The following is an 11,292-nucleotide window of genomic DNA, read 5'->3' on the forward strand; positions in this document are numbered from 1 at the left end:
GGGATGACCAGACATATGCAAAATATAACTTAAGTGTGATCACACCATAGATTTATGTAAGGGATGAGATAAAGAATAGTAATTGGCTTTTGTTTCCTTGGCCAGTGAGTCTAATGTGGAATTGGCTGCTTTCCAAACAGCTGCATAACCCATTATTCCCAGTTCGTTATCTTTCTCTATCTCAGCAATTTTAAGAGGCATGAACTTCAACTCCCAGAATTCCCCAGAGAGCACAGCAGTTGGGAGTTCACATGTCTTCAAGTTCACTGGCTGGGGAATTCTGGGAGTTGAAGTCCACTCATCTCCCACTTCAGTAACATGCTGACTGGGACCTGAAATCCGCAACTCTACATTGCTGAGGATGAGAAATGCTGACCCGCTTTAGGCTACTCCCATTCTACTTCTTGTGTGTGATGGGGAAGGATAGATCCAAGCATGGCTCACACAGTAGAGTTTTAGAAAAATCAAGATGGGGAGCTGGGTCACACGATCTCCGTTGGAAAACTCCACCCTGTGGACACGTCTGGATCCAAAGTCCTGGATTTCCTCCTCCTGATGTAATCAAAGCCAACCAAAAGATTTTCTGACAGATTCCCTTTATTCATTTAAGTTACAGAACTGTATAAACACACAGCACATGCAAAGAGATCATCCCTGCTCAATTCTCTCAAGATTTACCCTGGCCTTCCCCGAGCTGCCAGCTTCCGTTATGGGGTGGACTACAACTCCCAGAGTTCCTTTGGCTACCCTGGCTAGGAATTTTATCTGAAAGGCACCAGACTAGGGAAGATCGGCCCGCATTTGTAAAACCTTTGATGAAATCTTTACTCCAATGCTTAGGTACACAGAAACCAGTCTATTTTGTTTGTGTGTGTGTGTGTGGTTTTTTTTTAAATGAAGATTTAACCAATAAAAGGATTTATGATCAAAACTCATTCACGATCTTATTTGGCAGCTAGTTGGGAAGACTTTTTGGGTTTCAAGACAGTTACAGGAATTGGCCACGAGGAAAAGCAGAAAGAATTCGAGACGTTCTTCGAATTGACAATGACATGTTCTTAATCTTGTCGACGGAGAGTTTCGCATTCATCTTGATGGTTTCTCCAGGTATTTTGAACTACAATTCACAGAAAACTCCATCTTGTATCGCTAGGGGATTCTGGGATTTACTCTTAAAGAGTGCCAGGTTTGAAGGAGGCAGATGTGTACAACTGCAGCTGGCTTTGGGCTTGCAAAATACAGGCGCATTTCCAAATGCATGAGGCCTATTGTCGATTGTCGCCGTGTCTCAATCTTTTCCACACTTCCCTTTTCGGTTGTTTGTGGCCCCTTAAGACTTTCTTCTCTCTTCTTACTGTGTTTCCTACACGCTCTTCTTGCCCTCCCCTTCCATTCAACCCCCTAATAATAATAATAATCATAGTAATAATCCATCGGATTGCAAGCTCTGCATGAAAGACTCCGTTGGGATCAACAGCACGGAACCATTTCTCCCGTCTAGTTGGAATCAGCGAGGAAAAATGGAGAGGCCAGCAGCAGCCCCTCCAGGAAGGAAAATCACCTTGAAGATGCTAAATCCGAGCCCTTCGGAACAAAAAAGCACCAACAGACAGCAAAATTCTAGGATATGAAAATGAACAGGGGACTCGTTGGCCGCTATCCGGTGACGCTGATGAGAATTAAAAGCGAGGGAGGAAGAACGGTGGTTGAAGTCTTCCCTTTTGCACTACAATTCCCATCACCCTGGGCCACGGCCACGCCAGCCAGGCTTGAGGCAAATTAGCAGCCTCGGAGCCCCGAGGAGGATTAGGGCTGAAAGTGCATTATATATATAATCATCTCAAATACCCCCAGAGAGAAATCACAAGATAAGGTGCTGAAGGAATAAGGCCACCGAGAGGCAGCCAAGGGGCAGTGTTCTTGGGGGGCTGTGGCCCCTGGCCACTTCCTGGGGAGGGCTGAGGGGGCAACTAGATGCAGAAAGGCCTGTTCTCAGCTGCCCTCCTTCCCTCCCTCCCTCCATTCAGTCCCTGCTCACTGTTCTTCCAGCTGGAGGATGGTCTCGTTGCCTTCACTGGGGAGCTGAGGCATGGCGTAGACCAAGGCTTGGTCTCTGTCCTGGCAGATGATGGCCACTGCGCCACCGGCCTCTGGCACGAAGGTGCTGGACTGCAGGCAGGCCTGGAGAAGGAAGGAAAAAGGGGGGGGGAGGAGTTTAGGATACCTGGGCACCACTTCGGATGGTTGGCCTTTGGCCAGTCGGATAGGCAGCATCCACTATGTCCAGATGGGACTGGAATGGCCATTTTGCTCATGGCCAGACCGTTTTAAGTCAGTGTTTCTCAACCTTGGAAGCTTGAAGATGGGTGGACTTCAACTCCCAGAATCCCCCAGCCAGCGCTGCTGGCTGGGGGATTCTGGGAGTTGAAGTCCACCCATCTTCAAGCTTCCAAGCTTGAGAAACACTGGTTTAAGTACAGGCATTTCTAGACTTACAAGAGTTTGTTTAGGTGACCGTTCGAAGTTACAACAGCATGGAAAAAAGTGAATTGTGACCATTTTTCACACTTGCGACCACTGCAGCATCCGCGGGGGTCATGTGATCAAAATTCAGAGGCTTGGCAATTGGTTCCTATTTACGACGGTAGAAGTGCCCCCAGAGACCTTCTGACAAGCACAGCCAATGGGGGGGGGGAGAGACACCCCAGATTCCCTAGCCATCGCGATTCACTTAATAACGGTGGCAAGAACGGTCATAAAATGGGGCAAAACTCACTTAACCAACATCTCGCTTAGCAACAGAAACGTTGGGCTCCTTTGCGGTCGTACTTCCTGGCGCCCCGATTCTCTGCCTAGCAGAAGGAAGCGCCCCGTCCACTCACCAACTCCAGAACCTTCAGTTTCTCCTCCGACACCAAGTTCTCCTTCCAGAGCTGCTCCACCATGCTCTCCATGGCCTCCAGCTTGGCGCAGTGCCGCCGGTGTCTCTGCTGGAGCACTTTCACCTTCTTCTGGAGCCCCATCACCACCTCCACCAGCTCGGCCGTCGTCCCCTCGTTCCGGTGGTAGCGATGTTCCTCCAGGGGCTCCTCCGAAGAGTCGGCGGAAGAGCTGCCCTCCTCCAGCTTCACCTCCTCGGCCGAGAGGGAGGCCTCCGGGGGCGCCTGGTTGGAGACGATGGGCAGGGTGGAGACGATGGGCAGGCTGAGGGCCGAGGACAACACCGTCTCGGGGGGCGTCAGCCCGGAAGAGGCGGCGGTGGCGGTGACGGGAGCGGTGGGGATGGTCTCAAAATAGGCCACCATCTCGGTGGTGGCGGTGGGCTCTTGCAGGACGGGGACAGCCACGGAAGGGCCGCCTTCCAAGAAAGGCTCAATGGAGATGTTCTCGATCACCAGGGCCCCCTGTTCAGCCATCGCTGCCGGCTCGGCCATCATGGCCCTTATCGAAGTCTGATCGCCAGCGGCCACCACTTCACAAGGCAAGGCCACTTCAGTGCAAAGCTGCCCGGCCAGCCCTACGGAAGAGCTGGGCAAGGCTCCCAGCGTGGCCGGGGGCAGAGAGGCCACAAAATCCACCACCTGCTGCTCCAGGGGCTCCTGCAAAACGTGGCCTGCCACGGCTGGCGTGGGGGAAGCCACCGCCAGGGTCACAGCTTTGAGGGGCTCCACGATTTGGACCAGAGGAAGGAGGTTCACCGTCCCAACTAGGGGTCCCGAGAGGGTCTGGAAGTCCAAGTTGGGGGCTGAAGACTGAGTCTCCACGTAGACCGGGGTGGCGGCCACACTGGGGTCTATGGCTATAGTGAGGGTCTCCATGGTGCTGGGCTCCTGGCAGGTCAGGGTTTGTGCAGTGGGGGTGGCCCCCTCTCCAACACATTCGAGAAGGAGCTTCTTGGCAGGTGTGTTTGAAGCCGGTTTGGCAGGAGCCTCCCTCTTCTGAAATAAAACAAAAGAGCCACCCGTCAACGATGCAGTGCAGCCTTCCCTAATTTACTAATAAAGGAGAATGTTTGTAGCTGGAGGTTGAAATGTGGGGTCCTGGGTGCTCTCTGAACTGGGTGGTTTTCTTGCAAACCTTTCATGACCCAACTAGGTAACATCATCAGTGCTAGGAGAGAGAGGGGCTTGTGGGGTGAAAGAGGAGGAGAAGGGCCAGAACGGGGGGGGGAGAGAAAGAGGGGGAGGGGGACTGTGGGGTTCTTGGTGCTCTCTGAGCTCAGTTGTTTCCTTGCAGACATTTATTGACCCAACTAGGGAACATCTTCAGTGCCAGGAAAGAGGAGGAGGATTTTGGGGAGGCACTAAATAAATCACTGTAAGTCAAGGACTAAATATATGATCACCTTATGGAGGAGGAGGGGGAGGATTAGGGGAGACATGATAACCACCTTCCAGGACTTGAAGGGCTGTCAGGGAGCAGAGGGAGTTGACGTAGGGTTCAAAGCCCCCGAGGGCAGGAGAACTCTTTGATGTCTTCTAATCTCTCATGTTTGGGAGCCTGGAATCGAGGGCTTGGCCTCTCCAACGGCAGATTCCAGGTCTTTTATCCCTAAACAAGCTCCAGGCCTCACGTGGCACATACTTGTCTCTCAACCGGATTCTCTCCAGGGGTAATTAAAGCTGCACTTAAAATCACCTGACAATAGTTGTTTACTCCTGGATCTAAGTCCAACCTGCTACAGAGCCGGAATATTCGGCTGTGGCCACCAGGGCCCTGTTTAGAAATCAAAGCCCTATCAGCAAACACACACACACACACACACACACACACACACCTGCACAATAACAAAACCCTAATATTTATCTTTCCCAAGCGGAGATAAACCTGAACTTATGTTTACGGCCAGCTAAATCCGAGCCCAAATAGTAGCATGTTTTATTCTCTGGTCCTCAGTCCCCAGCACACAGTCCCCGGAATCAGATTGTGTGAACAGGAACCCCGAGGTTTCAGGATGAGGCACACAAGAATAAATAAATAAAATGCTCTTGCTTTTTAGTCTCTTATTTCATCTACTTGTAAATGTTTTGTATGGTCTTTTTTTTTTTTTGTATTGTTCTGTAGACTACCCCCAGTTGCTGTAAAAGTGAGATGGGCAGCATATAAATAAATAATACATTATAGGAACAGGCCCCCTTGCATGTAGTATATATATATTTTATGGGAAGACACCAGCATTGGTTCGCTGCTTCTTCCTTTAAAGCAGGGGTGTCCAACTTGGTAACTTTAAGTCTTGTAGACTTCAACTCCCAGAATTCTCCAGCCAGTCATGAATGATAGAGTTGGAAGGGACTAGAAGGATCACCTAATCCAGGGGTCTCCAACCTTGGCCACTTTAAGCAAACCAAAGCTGGCTGAGGAATTCTGGGAGTTGAAGTCCACAGATCTTAAAGTGGCCAAGGTTGGAGACCCCTGACCTAATCCAGTGTTTCTCAACTAAGCAACTTTAAAACTTGTGGACTTCAACTTCCTCATGTCTGGCTAGGGAATTCTGGGAGTTGGAAGTCCACAAACCTTAAAGTCACCAAGATTGGAGACCCCTGCTTTAAACCTGCGTACACCTCTTAATAAATCTCTAACTTTACATAGAGAGACTTGCTAATCTTTTCTGTATCGTTCCAATTTTAGTATATGTGCTGCCAAAGCGAGCACATGAGAGGCTTAAATCGCCTTGTTTCCTCTCCCTCCTGACGTTATCTGGCAGGTCGTTCCCACCCCATGGAGGAAAAGCAACAGGATTCTCACCAGTGGGCTGTCCGACGTCTGGAAGATGGTGGGAACGGCATCGGGTTTCAGGTAGCGAACTCCCCACCGGTACTCAAAGCAGGAGGGGGCAAAATGATCACTGCACAAATGTTGGTGTTTGGTGGGGATCCACTTTTCTTGGTTCATTTGGGAAAGCCACTGCCGGAGACGCTCAGGGTTGTGTAAGGGAAACCTGAAGGGGAACGGAAAAATAAGGATCGGGATTAATGAGATATCCATTAAGTATTAAACACAGGCCACTGAAACAAGGGTGTATTTTGCCCACTGCATTCCTCGTTTCTCTGCCGACGCCCTTATCTCATTTGCGGAAACTTCCTTCCATTCTTTGTAAAGCTTCAGATACCAGAGTGGTCACAAGAAGTCAAGACCTGCAGTTAAAGCTCTGCCTGTTTTGGAATGCTTATAAAATTTGGCCCCATCAAACACACCGTGGCTTACTCCAGAGGAGATGGTATTATTTATTAAATGTATATGCTGCCCATCTCACTGTGATGTCGCTTTACTAGACTATTAAAATCAATTTTGCTGAAGGACAGGCCCGTTGCTGCTAGCCAGTCTGGTGTTATCAGAGAAATTCCGACCTTGCCACCTTATACATGGAGTCAGGTTTCTGGGTTTGTGTTATGAAAGTCATAGAGTTACATTTGCTGGACCCAAAACCACAGTTTTGGGGAAAAAAACCATCTACCAACCACTTCTTCTTTTTGCCCAGAGGCCCATAACAACACATCCACGAAGTCAGAAGTCAACGTTACTTTTAGAAAATCTGCTAGATGTTTGCTCCATTTCTGAAAAGCCCCAGTCAGTGCAGATCCAGGCAACCTCGACTTTATTTCTTTGTATTCTGCCTTTATTATTTTTTTACAAATAACTCAAGACGGAGAAGGTATGGAGCACAACTTCCTCCTCCTCCTATTTTCACCACTACGACAGTCCTGTGTGGTAGGATAAGCTAGCCCAAAATCACCCAGCCGACTTTTGTGGCAACTAGAATTCACCATCTCTTGTTTTCAAGGCTGGTACCTTAACCACCACACACCTATTCATGGGGCTGCCCAGGAGCCCCAGATTCAAGTCCCCATTCATCCCTAGAGACCCCTCTCCCTTTCCAGGGGGGGTAAAATGAGGAGTGGACTCTTGCTTACATAACCCCCCCCTTTTCCCATCAGAAGCAACAGCCAGAGACTCCCAAAGGTCTGTTTGCCCCTTCCCCATTAAGAGCGGCTCTGGGACCACATAAGGCCAACCAGAGGGGTCTCCTTCCCCACTCCTAGGGAGTGGGGGTCTCTTTATCCCTCCTGGGGGGGGTCTCTTGCCCCCCTCCTTGAGAAGGGGTTTCCTGGCCCCCTCCACACAACCTCCCCCGAAAGCACAAGAAGGGAAGGGCCGCCCCCACGGTCCCACGCCCCCTCCCCAGTTGGGCTAGACTACAAAGCCCATCCCTCCACGCCCCATGGGAGTTGTAGTCCGGGGGATCTCGGCGGGGAGGGAAGCCCTGCCCGGGGTGAGGGGGTGGGGGTCAGGCCAAGGAGGAGGGGGGGGTCCTTCTCCCCTCTTGCCCCCCTCCCAGCCCCAGCCTGGCCCCGCCCCCTGGCACGAGGCGGGTGGACCCGGAGGGGGCGTCCCAAGCAGACCCCCAACCCCACCCTCCCTTCCCGGAAGGGGGCTGACTTGTAGAAGCTGAGCCGCCGCTGGTCCCGGCGCGGCTGCCCGGCCGAGTTGGAGCATCGCGGCGCCCGGCAGTACTTGGTCATCGTGGCGGCGCCTCCGGAGAGCCCAGCTCGTTTGTTGACGGATGACGTCACGCGCCACGCCCCCACCCCGCGCCTGCGCACGGCGGGCAAGTGACGCCCTGGCCCGCCGGGCGGAGGCCGGCAGTGTTGGCCATAGAGATAGGGCAAGGGAAGAGGAGTAGCACTCCATTGGCTTTTATATATATATATATTGATTAGATTAGATTAATAGACAGCTAGAGATATAAATAGAGATACTGTATGATAGATGGTGGATGGATAGGGAATAGGAATAGGAATAGGAATAGGAATAGGAATAGGAATAGGAATAGGAATAGGATAGGATAGGATAGAATAGAATAGAATAGAATAGAATAAACAGAGTTGGCAGGGACCTTGGAGGTCTTCTAGTCCAGCCCCCTGCCCAGGCAGGAAACCCTACACCACTTCAGACAAATGGTTATCCAACATCTTCTTAAAAATTTCCAGTGTTGGAGCATTCACACCTTCTGGAGGCAATTCATTCTATTGATTAATTGTTCTAACGGTCAGGAAATTTCTCCTTAGTTCTGTAGGAAGAAATATCCTTCTGGGTTCAGCTCCAAGTGGGGAAAAAGACACTGGAAACATGGAGACTGCTTGGAAAGATGGTTTAATGGTGGACAGGATCACATGGTTTGAGTTCCTGAACAGAAAAGGGCCGAGATGCTGTGGGTTCCCCAGGTTTTATGCCCTCTCTGGATTTGAACTTCCTGGGGCCCAGAAAGAGCATCCTGGTTGGTTGTCAGACTCCCAGGTGGTGGGGGTCTTAGCTAGCCTTGCTGGCTGATGTAATCTTCCCAGGTGCCATGTGGGGAGTTTCTGTTGCTAGATGGGTCCTATTGTGTTGCAGATGATGGTCTGCCTCTGGCCCATTGAGAAAGGGTGGGGGGCGGGCAGGAAGGTAGGAGCTGCTTTGTCTTTAAAACATGTTTCTCCATTTCTCGTCCAGGGAAGCATAATATTCTGTCTTTTTAATATTTCCTAAAATATTTCATTCTTCTAGGAGAGGGGTGGGTGCTAACTCCCTACAAGATGGATGGATGGATGGATAGATATGTGAGAGAGAGATGTGATGATAGCTAGAATAATAGATAGCTATAGGTATATATTATACACCCACCCACCACTGAAGCTGAATGCCACTTGGCCTGAATTGAAGCACCTCGCATCTCGGTTTCAACCTTTGCAACCTGAACAGGTGTGGCCTTCAACTCTCAGAATTCCCCAGCCAGCATCTTAAAGTGGCCCAGTTTAAAAACCAGTGTTAAACGGCATCCCTTTGCTGATTTTAATGGAGCGACTGGCTTGTAGAAAACTTGAATAAAGATTTTTTTTTTTTTTTTAAAAGAGGGAAATATTCGAGGGGAAATTTGGGCGGGTCCGGCCAGATTCGAACCCGCGGACCCGCGTAGAAGGGCGGCGCCACCCGATCGGTCCCAAGGAAGGGCTTCTGCTTCGGAGGCAGGCCGTGGGTCGCAAAGCCTGCCTCCCATTGGCCACCTCCGGGCGTGATTGACGCGGCGCCGGCCAACGTCGGCGCAGCATGGTTTCCGCGCGCTATTTGGGCCGGTGACGGGCGCTGAGGCTGAGGGGGACCGGGAGAGCCGCCGGTTGGCCAGCGGTCAGGCTCGGCAGCGAAGATGGCCTGCGGCGGCGGCGGCGGAGGAGCGGGAGGCGGCTGCTTGCACCCGCGAGCGACGAACGCCAGCCTCGAGTCCCCGCCTCTCCTCAGCCTGAGGCGACGGTGGAAGCAACAAGGGCCGGAGGAGGCGGTGAGGGGAGGGGGGGAGCCGCCTATTCCCCATCTCTCTCTCTCTCTATTTTATATATATGTATATATATGTATGTATGTATGTATGTGTATGTGTGTGTGTATATATGTATATATATATATATATATATATATATATATATATATATATGCATATTCTTTATGCATATATATATTCTAATATATAATATAATATAATATATATATATATATATTATATATAATATATATATATTATGCATATTCTTTCTCTATATATACATATATATATATGTATATGTGTGTGTATATACATATATATATGTGTGTGTGTGTGTGTATATATATATATATAAATAAATATATGTATATGTATGTGTGTGTATTTTATATGTATTTTATAAATATGTATTTTATATGTATGTATTTTATATGTATGTAGCTCTTTGGTTATTTGGGTTTTGTCCCGCGTAAAATTGAAAGTACCTTGGCGACATTCTGATGAAGTCTCATTCGTCATCTTCAGGCTTCATTTGTCATTATATTTTATATGTATTTTATATATATATATGTGTGTGTGTGTGTGTGTGTGTGTGTGTGTGTGTGTATTTTATATGTATTTTATATACACTGCTCAAAAAAATAAAGGGAAGACAAGCAGAAGACATCCGAGATCTGATTGAATGAAATAGCCTTATTAAATACTTTGTTCGTTACATACAGTAGTTTTGTGTTCCCTTTAGTTGTTTGAGCAGTGTATAAACTACTGTATGTAAAGAACAAAGTATTCAATATGGCAATTTCATTCATTCAGATCTCGGATGTCTTCTGCTTGTGTCCCTTTATTTTTTTAGAGCAGTATATATGTATTTTATATGTATGTATTTTATGTGCATATTTTATTATTTATTATTTATTTATTTATTTATTTAATTTGTATACCGCCCTTCTCCCAGAAGGGACTCAGGGCGGTGAACAGCCAAAATTAAAAAACATACAAATGCAAAAGTTAAGATAATTAAAAGAATTAAATCATTGGCTACCCAAATTTAAAACCCCAAATCCATAAAATTTAAAATCCCAATTAAAAAACCATTTAGGCTAGGCCGGCTTGATGAAATAAAAACGTCTTCAGGGCTTTACGGAAGGTCCGGAGGTCCGGGATCAATCGTATTCCAGGAGGCAGCTCAATATCATTAGATATTTTATATATCTAAGTCAATTAGCCAGGTTGCCCAGGTTGCCCTGGGGAAGAGGAGCCTTGGTGGGAGCCTGAGCGCCTTCTCTCTTTGGCAGGTGACTCTGGAGCGAGTCCTGGGAATCACCACTCAGACCAGCAGCGGCTTCACTTGTGACCCAAACTCCGGTCAGGTGGCCTATCCTACGGGGTAAGAAACACTCAGCTGCACCCTAGAAATCACCACACCCGTAAAGGCTGGCCAGAGGAAGCAGAAAGGCAGGCGGGGCGGAGGATGTGAGCGGCGCATCGGTTTCCACACTTGGGGGGCAGGAAAGGCCTTTGTATCCTGACCCCCGAAACCCAGGTTTATACCAGGGCTCTGCAACCTTCCACACCCAAAGAGCCATTTGGACTCCTTTCCCACAGAAAACAAAAACACCAGGAGCCACAAAACCCTCCCTGTGCCTGACTGTTTCTTCAGCGGTCACAAAACTAGCATATGTAGTTGAATTAAACGTTCTCTTTTCTTCTAAAACTTTTTTCTTTTCTTGGATTAATCCATGGTTGGCCTACCGGGGGTTGAAACCTCAATAAATCCCGTGCCAGCAAGTCTCACACATTGATAGTTGTGACGTATAGTTTGAGTGACAGGGAGCCGCAGCAGAAGGGTGAAAGAGCCACATGCGGCTCCAGAGCCACAGGTTGCTGACCCCTGGTTTATATAAAGGCCGTGGTGACAGTGACATTTTTCTGAGAGTCGGGGTGGCCTTGTGGTCGAATGCTGGAATGGCGCTGGGGAGAGGCAGCTTTTAATTGAAGCT

The 11,292-nt window shown here is 48.8% G+C and overlaps 1 protein-coding gene and 1 non-coding gene across 2 annotated transcripts; both read right to left on the reverse strand.

Annotated features, from left to right (window-relative positions):
- Positions 1-591: 591 nt before the first annotated feature.
- THAP8 (THAP domain containing 8) lies at positions 592-7,535 on the reverse strand. The gene is made up of 4 exons (XM_070949904.1): positions 7,438-7,535; positions 5,746-5,938; positions 2,883-3,938; positions 592-2,181 (listed from the first exon to the last, which is right to left on the reverse strand). Exons 1-4 carry the CDS (start codon positions 7,518-7,520, stop codon positions 2,035-2,037), a joined length of 1,479 nt encoding a protein of 492 aa, XP_070806005.1. The 5' UTR covers positions 7,521-7,535; the 3' UTR covers positions 592-2,034.
- LOC139321525 (U6 spliceosomal RNA) lies at positions 5,547-5,652 on the reverse strand. The gene has a single exon (XR_011600801.1). It is a non-coding gene; the product is annotated as a U6 spliceosomal RNA (small nuclear RNA).
- Positions 7,536-11,292: the final 3,757 nt, after the last annotated feature.

The sequence above is a fragment of the Pituophis catenifer genome, unplaced genomic scaffold (genome assembly GCF_029215685.1).
Source record: "Pituophis catenifer annectens isolate HBS135680 unplaced genomic scaffold, rPitCat1.0.hap2 SCAF_9, whole genome shotgun sequence".
Lineage (NCBI taxonomy): Eukaryota > Metazoa > Chordata > Lepidosauria > Squamata > Colubridae > Pituophis > Pituophis catenifer.